The sequence below is a fragment of the Oryctolagus cuniculus genome, chromosome 4 (assembly GCF_051225735.1).
Source record: "Oryctolagus cuniculus isolate XC-2025 breed Fujian yellow rabbit chromosome 4, ASM5122573v1, whole genome shotgun sequence".
Lineage (NCBI taxonomy): Eukaryota > Metazoa > Chordata > Mammalia > Lagomorpha > Leporidae > Oryctolagus > Oryctolagus cuniculus.
This window is the reverse complement of record NC_142870.1, coordinates 8,538,973-8,552,056: the sequence shown is the minus strand read 5'-3', so window position 1 is coordinate 8,552,056 and position 13,084 is coordinate 8,538,973. Positions and strand designations below refer to the sequence as shown.

The 13,084-nt window shown below is 44.0% G+C and overlaps 1 protein-coding gene across 11 annotated transcripts in view; it reads left to right on the top strand.

The window, feature by feature from the left end:
* Positions 1 to 13,084, top strand: part of MORC3 (MORC family CW-type zinc finger 3) — a 69,280-nt gene that overhangs the window by 45,132 nt on the left and 11,064 nt on the right. For 7 of the 11 annotated variants that reach the window (XR_016233005.1, XR_016233006.1, XR_016233004.1 and 4 more), the window contains 2 exons: positions 3,700 to 4,591; positions 6,437 to 6,594. Coding sequence is in view for 8 of the 11 variants with exons in the window: in XM_070071847.2 (XP_069927948.1) it covers positions 3,700 to 4,591; positions 6,437 to 6,594 (1,050 nt within the window). In the remaining 3 variants the exon portion in view is untranslated. Of the gene's footprint in view, positions 1 to 3,699; positions 4,592 to 6,436; positions 6,595 to 9,249; positions 10,717 to 13,084 lie in introns of those variants that run through there. The other 4 variants (XM_008274858.5, XM_017350787.4, XM_051833593.2 and 1 more) reach the window with 1 other exon arrangement.

Genomic DNA, 13,084 nt, shown 5'->3' with positions numbered 1-13,084 from the left:
ACAACACTGTAATGTCAGATGTGACCTAGGAGTTCTTAGCGTAACCGGGTCAGGCTTGCTGGAGCTATTTATTACATTTGGATGAGTCCATGAGCAGGAAGGGAGAAAGGAAGTTCCAAGTGGTGCGTTAATTGAACAGGTAGCCATCTTGACTAGAATGGTCAAGAGTAGCTTCTGGAGGAGTGGTCTTTTTGTTTATTGATATATTTGATTTGAAAGTAGAGTTAGAGAGAGAGAGAGAAAGCTTCCATTTGCTGTTTCATTCCCCAAATGGTACCCATATAGGATGCCAGTGTCACAGGTGGCAGCTTAACCTGCTGTGCTGCAACACTGGCCCCAGATGAGTGGTCTTTAGTTTAGTTCTGGAAGTTGCATCTGGCCTGGGTGGCCCATACAAAGTTAGTAGAATGGACACAAGTGAGAGAGAACAAAATTGGGAAGCTCTCTGGGAACCAGCACACCAGGCTCCTACACCTAGTGGTTTGTTATCGAAAAGAAAACATTGAAAGGTCCCTGAGATAGAATTTCTCAGAGGTTTTATTGCCCTTACTAAGTTATCAGAGAGACTTTTGACCTCATGGAAGAATGGAAATAACTAACTCCCTTAATGCATATTTAGATGAAATCAAATTGTTTCTAAAATAGCCTGTTCTAGGGATGTGAATTGCTACTTAACTAAGAATTTACATGACATTTTTTTAGTTTACTTAATATTATGACTTTTCTTTATAAAGGGAGTTGTGTAATTTACTGACAGAAGATTTAGACTTGAACATTTGAGGGTGAATGTTGTGGTGTAGTGAGAGTTACTTGGGATGCCTGCATCCCGTGTCTGAGTGCCTGGTGTGAATCTCAACTGCTCCATGCTTCCTATCTAGCTTCCTGCTAATTTGCCTGGGAGCCACCAGGTGATGGCGCAAGTACCTGGGTTCCTGCCATCCTTGTGGGAGACCTAAATGGAGTTTCTGGCTACTGGCTTCAGCCTAGCCAGCCCCGGCTGTTGTGGGCATTTGGAGAGTGAACCAGTAGATGGGAGATGTCTTGCTGTCTCTTTCACTTTGCCTTTCAAATAAACAAATAAATCTTTAAAAAATTACCTGATGTCAAAATAGAGGAAGAGAATTTCTGTCAGCCTAAATCTATGGTAAAAGTGCTACAATAAATTGAAAGTAGCCTGGTAAGAGAGGTGATAGGGCAATGACCAATTTAATGGGACAGAGAAGATTAACAGGAGGTACTGATCCAGCAGCCCAGGAGAGCTGAAACCTAAGCCTGCTGGAGGAGGGTGGAAACCTGAGGAGACACAAACTGTGAACTCCCCAGATCCTGAGAGTCTTCACTTGGCTGCGTTGGGTCCTGCTGAGGGTGCGAGGGCAGAGTGTGAGTAGGAAGCTAAAGGAAGAGCAATAGTTCCCCTAGGTGTTTTCCTGAGACCTGCAAACTCTGCCACCTGGCGCTTCTCTTTCTCTGTCAGAAGAGGGTAAATTCATTTCCTGGAAAGCTGTTTTTGCTGCTGAAGGTAGATAGGAGCTGTTGTTTTGAAATCAGAAAGAGTATGAGACTGTTTGAATACTCAGTGGTGAGAAATCCACCCTCTGCTCTGCCCTCTCTCACTGGGGTCCCGAGGGAAGAGACCTTGCAAAATGTTGTGGCACAACAAAGGAAGTAAAAGAAAAAAGTGTGAACTTTATTGGAGATGTGGTGTGGCAGGTGTACAATAAGTAAGTCTCTTAGAACAAAAGGACAGACAGTTGGAGAAAGGAGAAGAGACAGTATCTGAACAGGAGACCAACAGTAAGGGAGTTGGAGAATGGGAACTCAGACGGGGTGGCGGTGGGGGGAGGGTAGAACACATGAAAAACTTCATTTCTACTAAATACAGAGCACACTGTCTTGGCCCAGATCCACTTCCAGGCACATCATAATGATGGGACACAAGGGGAAACGATTCTCTTCTTTCAGAGAGAAAGACCACAGATTGCCTGCAAAAGTGCAGGAGTCAGAAGGTACACATGGAATGATGTTTATATTTGTTGTGTCCCCTGTGTCCGGTCCATATATGATGGTAAGCCCAAGAAGAGGGAAGTCTTCCAGCGCTCTGCCAACTCTAACATAATACGTCCCAAATAGCAAACATAGAAATGTCTCTCCAAATCCATTGGTGAACATGTTACAGGAAGCCACATGGGTGAGGAAATGAGGTGATTTTTTAAATTCAGAGAACATTGTTTAGTGTGAAAGGATGGGGGTGCTCGTTTGCTTTATGGCTTCCTCTTGCTCACTCAGCATTGGTCAGAATTAGGATAGGCAGCGGAACATCGCAGTGCCATTCCTTGAGCCTGATCAGGAGTGTGAGGAAGAGGCTTCTCTTTAGGGCACGTGTACATGGAAATGCTGGGAGGATATCAGATGAAGTGATGATTGGCAGGACCCAGTATGCAGGTCTAGTAATTCACAGAAATCCAGTAGTTGAGTGTTTCCTCATTGTAAAAGACAGTAGGGGCTGGTCCTGTGGCAAATGGGGTAATGACACTTCCTTCAATGCTGGCATATCCCATATGGATGCTGTTTCATGTCCCAGCTGCTCCACTTCAGACCCACTCCCTGCTAATGGTCTGGGAAGAGCAGTGGAAGGTGGCCCACGTGCATGTGGGAGACCAGGATGAGGCTCCTGGCTTCTTCCTGGCTCAACACTGGCCATTTTGGCCATCTGGGGAGTAAACCAGGGGATGGAAGATCTCTCTCTCTCTCTCTCTCTCTCTCTCTCTCTTTTTTCCCCCCTAGATTTATTTATTTATTTGAAAGTCAGAGTTACACAGAGAGAGGGGAGGCAGAGAGTGTTGGCGGGGGGGAGGTCTTAATGGAAGGTCTTAATGGAAGATAGTTCACTCTCCCATTGGCTGCAATGGCTGGAGCTGTGCCGATCCGAAGCCAGGAGCTAGGAGCTTCTTCCGGGTCTCCCACGTGGGTGCAGGGGCCCAAGGACTTGGGCCATGTTCTGCTGCTTTCCCAGGCCATAGCAGAGAGCTGGATCAGAAGTGGAGCAGCTGGGTCTCAAACCGGCGCCCATATGGGATGCCGGTGCTTCGGGCCAGGACGTTAACCCGCTGAGTCACAGCGCCAGCCCCGGAAGATCTCTGTCTCTATCCCTACGTCTGTCTGTAACTGACTTTCAAAATTAAATTAGTGGTCTGTATTGTACAATGTACTCTTTTTTTTTTTTTAATTTATTTATTTGAAAAGCAAAGTTATAGAGAGGCAGAGAGAAATATCTTGAATCTGCTGGTTCACTCCCCAGGTGGCTGTAACAGCTGGAGCTGAGCCTATCTGAAGCCAAGAGCCAGGAGCTTTTTCTGGGTCTCCCACGTGGGTACAGGGGTCCAACATCTTTGGCCATCTTCTGCTGCTTTCCCCTGCTTTCCCTGGCCATAGCACAGAGCTGGATCCGAAGTGGAGCAGCTGGTTCTCAAACCAGTGCCCATGTGGGATGCTGGCACTGCAGGCAGCGGCTTTACGTGCTATGCCACAGCGCCGGCCCCACAATGTACTCTTAAAATAAAAAGGCATGGATGTTTCTTAGAAATTCAAGATAGTTGTAAAACTGTCATGATCATGCATTTATTTTGATTGATTACTTCAAGGCCATCTGTTTTGTCCATCTTTTTATATGCTTACATTTCAAATGCAATTTTTTTCCAGCTTGAAACGGAGACTTCCTATTCGCTCCTCAATTTTGAATGTTAAGAATCGAAGATTGAGTAATCAAGCATTTGAGAATTCAGCTCCTAAGGCTGATGATGATGATGAAGATGTCATCATCTTAGAAGAAAACAGCACTCCCAAGCCCGCAGTAGACCATGATGTCGAAGTGAAGTCAGAACAGAGCCACACTGAGCAGAGTCTGATGGACGTTGAGCTCGTGTGTGGTGCTGAGCTTTGTGGGCCGACCAGTTCAACCAGCAGCTCGTCGTCCAGATGCGACCAGGGAACTACTGCAGCCACCCAGACCGAAGTCCCAAGTTTAGTTGTCAAGAAGGAGGAGAGTGTTGAACACGAGATAGGGGTCAGAAATGACACGACAGTAGCCCCCTCCTGTGTAGAAGCCGAAGCTAAGGCACAGGAGACCCAGGAAGCTTTGGCTACATCGGCAGAGGATGCTGGCTGCCAGTTGCATGAACTGAGAAACGAGCTGCTTCTTGTCACCCAAGAGAAGGAAAATTATAAAAGACAGTGTCAGATGTTCACTGACCAGATCAAAGTGTTGCAAGAGAAGATCCTAGAAATGAATGACAAATATGTGAAGAAGGAAACTTGCCATCAGTCTACTGAAACAGACGCTGTATTTTTACTTGAAAGTATTAATGGCAAATCCGAAAGCCCAGACGACGTGATGTCTCACTATCAGCAAGCCTTGGAAGAAATAGAAAGGCTGAAAAAGCAGTGTAGTGTTCTGCAACATGTCAAGGCTGAATGCAGTCACTGTTCGAGTAGTGAGAATAAAAGTGAAATGGACGAGATGGCTGTGCAACTTGATGATGTATTTAGACAGCTGGACAAGTGCAGTATTGAGAGAGACCGGTTTAAAAGCGAGGTAAGTTACGTCGTTCAGTGTGTAGTTGTCAGAGTCGAGGACCGTTTCACCTTTAAAGAATTACCAAACACTAGATGGCATTACTTTCAGTCTGTTTATCAAGCATCTGTTGTTCCACTGGTTCTCTCCTGGGGGCAGGGCATTTTTGGATCTTCTGGGGGATGTGCATTGCTGGAACAGTTACAGTGACTGTCCTGTGGTGCACAAGACATTGCTGTACAATAAACAATTTCTTCAAAAGTCAGTATCTTCTCCACTGAGACACTCAGTTACGCACTTTGCAGGTAAATGGTGGTATCTGCATTTGATAGATGTGCCCTGTATTAGGATTAGCTTTGGATACTCATCTCATAATACCCCCCGATAAAGAAGCAACTCCATTGTCATCAGAGACACCGGCTCTTGCATTGTGGTTTTGCATTTCTACCTGCTGTGTGATCTCAGATAGCTCGCCATGCCCCTGTTCCAAGCTACAGGAAAAAGATGGGGTATGGTTCCTGGAAGTTACTGTCAGAATTTAGCCTCCTGGGAAATGTAGTCTATTCTTCTGCTGAGGAAGGAGAGAGGCAGAGGAGACCAGCAGTGGCTTCTGTATATGCCCTCACTTCAAAATCAGGTAGCGTCTTTTTAATCTACTTCAGGTATTGTTTTTTTTTTTTTTTTAATATTCATTTATTTATTTGAAAGTCAGAGTTACACAGAGAGAGGAGAGGGAGATAGAGAGAGAGAGAGAGAGAGAGAGAGAGGAGTGAGAGAAATAGAGAGAGAGAGAGAGAGGTCTTCTTCCATCATGGTTTACTCCCCAGTTGGCCGCAACAGCCGGAACTGCACTGATCTGAAGCCAGGAGCCAGGAGTTTCTTCTGGGTCTCCCACACGGGTGCAGGGGCCCAAGGACTTGGGCCATCTTCTACTGCTTTCCCAGGCCATAGCAGATAGCTGGATCGGAAGTGGAGCAGCGGGTCTCGAACCAGCGCCCGTATGAGATGCCAGCGCTTTAGGCCAGGGCGTTAACCCACTGTACCACAGCACCAGCCCCCAGGTATTGTTTTTAATGTGACGTTTAAAAGAGCTTGCATACTGAAAAGGATTTGGAAACCACATTAAGGTAGAGATACTGTTGACATAATACGCGTTCACGCTCATTTTAATGTGTTGGCTTAGGTACATAAAAATCAGTATAAGCTCACGGTACTAGCTTAATATTGTGTGAGAAATGAATACCACGGTGATGTCAACATCGTTTAGGCATTAGTATTTTTTCAGAATGTAGATTTCAGTTACTTCTGGTCTAGTGGTAATTAATATTTTGGATTCTCTCAATATAAAAAGAGATAGAAGTAAAACCAAACATGAAGCTTTTTTTGTAGAAGTCTAAAGTGTGTGTGTGTTTGTGTGTATTTAATGTAGTAGTCAGTAATTTTTGTCAAGCAGGTTCCCTCCATTTCTTTTTTTTAAGGATTTTATTTATTTATTTGACAGGTAGAGTTATAGACAGTGTGAAAGAGAGACAGAGAGAAAGGTCTTGCTTCGGTTGGTTCACTCCCCAAATGGCCGCAACGGCCAGAGCTCCGCCAATCTGAAGCCAGGAGCCACGTGCCTCTTCCTGGTCTCCCATGCAGGTGCAGGGGCCCAGGCACTTGGGCCATCCTCTGCTGCTTTCCCAGGCCACAGCAGAGCTGGACTGGAAGAGGAGCAACTGGGACTAGAACCAGGATGCTGGTGCCACAGGCGGAGGATTAACCTAGTGCTCCACGGTGCTGGCCCCTCCCTCCATTTCTTAGCTTAAGTTTGTACTTTGGTAGTATTTTACAATATTTGTTATAAAATTTATAAATTTTTGACAGGTTGAATTACTGGAAATGGAAAAGTCACAAATTCGTTCACAGTGTGAAGAACTCAAAACTGAAATCAATCAGCTAAAATCTACTAATCAACCAATGGGAACAGATGTTTCAACTTCAAGTAACATTGACCAGTCTGTAAATTACACGGATGGGGAAAGGTAATATTACCTGAGGCTTTTTGCTAGGCTTGCTATTATGGTGAGCTATATCTATTAGCACACATCAGATAAAGACCATTAAAAAAAAAAAAGATTTATTTATTTATTTGAAAAGCAGAGTTCCTGTGGGGGGTTGGGGAGCTTCCATCCACTGGTTCACTCATCAGATGGCCGCAATGGCCAGAGCTGGGCTGATCCAAAGCCAGGATCCAGGAGTTTCTTCTGGGTGGATGCATGAACCCAAACACTTGGGCCATCTTCTACTGCTTTCCTAGGCCATAGCAGAGAGCGGGACTGGAAGAGGAGCAGCCGGGACTCAAACCGGTGCCCGTATGGGATGCCGGCACTTCAGGCCAGGGCTTTAAGCTGCTGTGCCACAGCACCGGCCCCACTGCAGGTGGCAGCTTTAACTGCTATGCCACAGCACTGGCCCCAGATAAAGACTATTCTATGGAAAACATCTTGTCTACTGTGACTCCAGCATTCCACAAGAGAGATATGAGGGGGCTTTAAAAAATTAATAGAAAATGGATATTATGAAAAACTATGCATGTATTTCAAATCCTGACAACACAGGGATTTAGAAGAAACAAAGCTTTTTATCAATGAGGTCTAGAAAGTTTGAGCTAGATCTTAAAGAATGGGGTGAATTTGGTCTTAAGTAGAAGAAAGGAACTTGAAACACACTTCTCCAGGTGGGTGGGTTTTTCCTTTTCTTTTGTACTGGGCTCCATATCTTTATGGTTTCTGTTCTTATTTTGCTGTATACCCTCCTTAAATCAAAATTACTACAAATTGCCATAGTGCAGGACTATGAATGATTACTATTTCAGCAAGATGGGATAATGGGTTCGAGGCTAGTTTTAGTTTGATTTTGTTTTTACTTTTGGTTTCTTTATTTTTTACTTATTTGAAAAACAGAGAGACAGAGACACCTATTGATTTACTTTCCAAACGCCCACAGCATCTCGGGCTCAGCCAGGCTGAAGTCAGGAGCCTCAAACTCAGTCCTGGTCTCGACAGGTGGGCAGCAAGGAACCGACTGCTTGAGCCATCTCCAGCTGCCTCGGAGTGCATATTGGCAGGAACTTGTAAATGAATGGATCTGGGGCTTGAATTCAGGCATTCCAGTAGGGGAAACAAACATATAAACTGCTGTAATAAATGCTCGTCCCTAAATGGTGGGACAGGCAGAGGATGACAATGTTGGTGATGGTGTTGGTTTGTCATTGTCATTTAGAAATCGTCATTAAGTTGTGCAGCTCTGACCTGCTAAGTGATGTTATTTTGAGATCTATAAGAATCTACTGTTTAGAAATGCCATCTGCCATCCTCAGTTGACATTAATTATTAGCCTTTTAGTGTAAGTTTTTTTCCCCTTATTTTTAAAGCTTTATTTACTTGAAAGAGTGAGAGTGAGAGAGAGAAAGAGAAAGAAGAGACATAGAGAGATCTAAAGTCAGCTGGTTCACTCTCTAAATGACCACAATGGCTGGGGCTGGGTCAGACTGAAGTCAGTAGGCAGGAGCTCCATCCAGATCTCTCACATTGGACGGGGCCCAATCACTTGGGATCATCTTCCACTCCATTCCTAGGGGCGTTAGCAGGGAGATGGATTGAAGTGGAGCAGTGGGGAACTCGATCTGGTGCTCATATGGGCCTTGCAGGTGGCAGCTTAATCCCCTACACCACAGTGCCGGCCCCACTTAGCTTAAGTATTAATAGGATTTCATTAAAACTGTTCTTGGAAATAAAGCATGCTTGTAAGCTTTGAGACCAAGAAATACAAAGAAGTCTTGTCAAGTGTTGCTTATTTTTTTTAAAAGATTTACTATTTTTTATTTGAAAGTCTGAGTTAGGGAGAGAGAGATCTTCACCCGCTGGTTCACTCCCCCAAATGCCTGCAACAGTTGGGCCTGGGCCAGGCCAAAGCCAAGAGCTTCATCTGGATCTCCCATGTGGGTGCAGGGGCCCAAGGACTTGGGCTGTTTTCCACTACTTTCCTAGGTGCTTAAACAAGGAGCTGGATTGGAAGTGGAGCAGCCAGGACACAAATTGGAGCCCATATGGGATGCCAGTGTTGGCAGGCTGCAGCTTTACCCACTGTGCCAGAACCAGCCCTTTGACCAGTGTTTCTGAAAATGGAAGCCATAAGCTTTTTTGAGCGTGGAACCTTTTTTCTTCATAAGACCATAAATTATCTCATAGAACATGTTTCAGGGTATGTTTTAATTTATTTTTCTCAAAGGGAAGCTGAAATTCAAACAGCTGCCTTGTTTTTAGATCAGTGTTCTCAATAGCACATCATTAATGTTTTTCAAGTATAACAATGTTTTAAATTGTAAATAATGTCTTCTATTTGATGTGTTTTGTTAGTCCATGTTCTCATCAGTCTACAAATTAAAAGTCTCATAGGAACCAAACAGCCAGTGGTTTTATGAAACATTATACTTGGGTTTAGGCTAGCATCCAATGGATATAATGAATTGTTGTTAGCCCCAGTTCTCTAGGGGGAACTTTTGCTTTTCATTTCATTGAATCTTATGATTCTATAGAGATTTGATTTTAATGTTTTCACTTTTAATTTGTAAGCTCTGCATGACTATAGGTTGTATCGTAATGCTTACCTAATAAGTTTAATCTTTATATTTGCAGCCTCAAACTTCGATCTCTTCGCGTTAATGTAGGACAGCTGCTGGCTATGATTGTGCCTGACCTTGATCTTCAGCAAGTGAATTACGATGTTGATGTGGTCGATGAGATTTTAGGACAAGTGGTTGAACAAATGAGTGAGATCAGTAGTACTTAAAAGTATAATTTATGTGAGATAATAAAAGTATTTGCTCAATTCTTTTGGTTGTACAGCTTTGAACATTTAAACAGCTTTGTTTTATAGATACGATAGATAACAGACTGTATTCTATGCATTTAAATGTGGTCACATACGCTGTGGACACATCCTACTTTCTGAAATACTATGAACTGTTGGTCTTGAGCGGCTGAGTAGCTAAACTCATGATTCTGTTTTGAATGTAAATATTTGTAATTAAGTCAGCACATATTTTTTTATTGCCCTAGAGTACTTAATTGTTTTTCACCAAGAGCTTTTCAGGTTGCCTCTACGCTTCGTGCAATTTTTTCTGGGTCCCCAGAGTGTATTTTTCTCTGAACTGAGGGCTGTGCCATAGTACAAATGGAAATGCTACCTTTGATTTTCTTATAACGGAGTTTAACTGGGGTTTTTAAATAATGTAATAGCACTCCTGATAAGACTCTGGTTACAAGCAAATTGAGCATTAAGTGTTTCTTTTCTATAAATTCTTACCTCCTGAAGTATTTTATTCGGGAAAATACAATAAGTGTGAACTGACTCCATTTTGCCAGGATTTTTCTTGTGCTGAAATTGCTAATCATGATTAAACACGAAGTGTTTTTATAGAACAAAAAAATGATCTTTAGTATATAAAAAGAATTGAAAATATTAAATAACCACCAGGTTTACTTTGAAGCCCATTTTTGGCTGTTTAGTCAGCATGAAGTGGGCATGAGAATTATTTAATATTTCTTTTTGTGAAATTTCCTGTACAGCCTTTTGTAGGATTACTACAGGTTAATGTGAGTTGAGGAAGACAGTCTTTCTCAAACAGTACTGCATACCTTTTATTCTATTACGGACTTACGTGTTTTATATCCTGGAGTTAAGGAACAGCTGCCTAGGATTATAGTATTACATGCTATAAAATATTATGCATTATTGGTCCCATGTTTTGTGCAATTTTATTAAGTATGACTATGTATATATAATTAAGAAACATATTTTCCACAACTAAAATGTGCATTATTTTTTCCAAAGTTTTATCATTGCTATTTATTTTTACTTTTGTTTCTGAACATTCAATACATATCATTTGTATGAATGCTTAATTACATCTCTGTCACCCACAAAGTTAAATTTTTACTGTACATTAGCTTCTGGAAATAGCAAATAAATGAAGATTCTTTTTATTTGCTTGATAAAGTAATTGAAAGTGTATTTTTGGTATGAAGCTGGTTTTCTGTCGCAATTATAACTGCCCAGATTTTAAAATATCTTGTAATAAAATAAAAATATATGGTGGCTAACTCTTCAGATAATACTTTTAAAAATTTAATAATAAGTTAAAATTATTTTAAACTGAAAATTTATCAACTAAACCCTCAAGGTGAGCTCATTTTACTATATTAATTACATGGTACATGTTGAAAACTGACAGTTACCCTGAGTACGTTAAGGCTGGGCTCTTCCTGACAGAGCCGGACAGATAGGGGTGTGTGTGTGTGTGTGTGTTCTGTGGTGCTCAAGAACAAATCTTGACTTAGTACAGATCTTTTTTTTTTTTTTTTTTTTTTTTTTCTTTTTGGACAGGCAGAGTGGACAGTGAGAGAGAGAGACAGAGAGAAAGGTCTTCCAGGCCGGCGCCGCGGCTCACTAGGCTAATCCTCCGCCTAGCGGCGCCGGCACACCGGGTTCTAGTCCCGGTCGGGGCGCCGGATTCTGTCCCGGTTGCCCCTCTTCCAGGCCAGCCCTCTGCTGTGGCCAGGGAGTGCAGTGGAGGATGGCCCAAGTGCTTGGGCCCTGCACCCCATGGGAGACCAGGAAAAGCACCTGGCTCCTGGCTCCTGCCATCGGATCAGCGTGGTGCGCCGGCCGCAGCGCGCTGGCCGCGGCGGCCATTGGAGGGTGAACCAACGGCAAAGGAAGACCTTTCTCTCTGTCTGTCTCTCTCACTGTCCACTCTGCCTGTCAAAAAAATAAAAATAAAAAAAATAAAAAAAAAAAGAAAGGTCTTCCTTTGCCATTGGTTCATCCTCCAATGGCCGCTGCGGCCGGCATACCACGCTGATCCGAAGGCAGGAACCAGGTACTTCTCCCGGTCTCCCATGCGGGTGCAGGGCCCAAGCACTTGGGCCATCCTCCACTGCCCTCCCTGGCCACAGCAGAGAGCTGGCCTGGAAGAGGGGCAACCGGGACAGAATCTGGCACCCCGACTGGGACTAGAACCTGGTGTGCCGGTGCCGCAAGGTGGAGGATTAGCCTAGTGAGCCACGGCACCAGCCCCAGATCATTTAATCCACAGACACTCTGCCTAGGTAAGAGCAGCTATTTTGTGTAGCTTTTATAAGTTTTGTGAATATTTAAGTTTTATAGCTTTTTTGGAGGGGTAGTTGGCCATTTTCACCTTCATCTTGGTCAGCTTCTATATTCTGGTGACTGTATTTTATGAGGCTGTTATCTGGTTTACTAGGAAAATCAGTGATAGGAATTCTAAGGGAAACTTACTTGCTAAATTGACTCTTCGAAAGTACTTACAGGCCAGCGCTGCGGCTCACTAGGCTAATCCTCCACCTGCGGCGCCGGCACACCAGGTTCTAGTCCCGGTCAGGGCACCGGATTCTGTCCTGGTTGCCCCTCTTCCAGGCTAGCTCTCTGCTATGGCCCGGGAGTGCAGTGGAGGATGGCCCAGGTGCTCGGGCCCTGCACCCCATGGGAGACCAGGAGAAGCACCTGGCTCCTGGCTTCGGATCAGCGCGGTGTGCCGGCCGCAACGGCCATTAGAGGGTGAACCAATGGCAAAAGGAAGACCTTTCTCTCTGTCTCTGTGTCTCTCTCACTGTCCACTCTGTCCAAAAAAAAAAAAAAAGTACTTACATATTTTTCACCCTCTAGAACAATATTGCCAAGAAATGAGACATTGAGAATACAGCAAGTAAGAAATTTTCCAGAACAACACCATGGGTTTTCCATGCGTACTCTGTGGCGGTAGCCGTCCCAGCTAAGTTTGTGAAGGCCAGTCAGGGAGGGCGTTGTTGAATGTTTATTCTTTTAATGCGGAGCATGAGGAAACACACGGACAGTCCTCCGATTCTGTGGTTGGGACCTTCTGTAGTCAGCCAGGGCCGCAGAGTAGAGGAGAGTCACCCAGCAGAGCAGTGTGACGGATCTCTTTGTCCTTCCTGTGGGCCTCAGTTTCCCAGTGGGGCAGGGGTCATTGGTGACACTACCTGGGACCTCAGGTGCGGGATTCTTGCTTGGCACGCAGCCCTCTTGTACTTGGGTCATATTTGTCATTCGAGCATCATTTAAGGGACCCGTTCTGGTGGTTCTCAGCACTGGCTGTGTGTTAGTACCACCTGGAGAGCTTTTAAAATTCCCAAACGCAGGCTACACCCATATAATTAGGTCAGAGTCTTTGGGGATTGGACCTAGAGACCTGTATTCTTTTTGTAAGGCATCCCGGGTTAATGCCAGTGTATTGTCATAGCTGAGAACCATCAGCCTTAGTGTTCTGCTGAAGAATATCTTAGACGTGTTGAATTCCAGTGGTTCATGAAACAAACTCAGCCTGGCCACATTCTTCAAGCTGGGGCAAGCAGGATGGTTCCCCAGTTAGAAACAAATGGAGTGGAATGGGATAAAATGCAAAGACTTACTTTCCCCATTTCCTGTAAA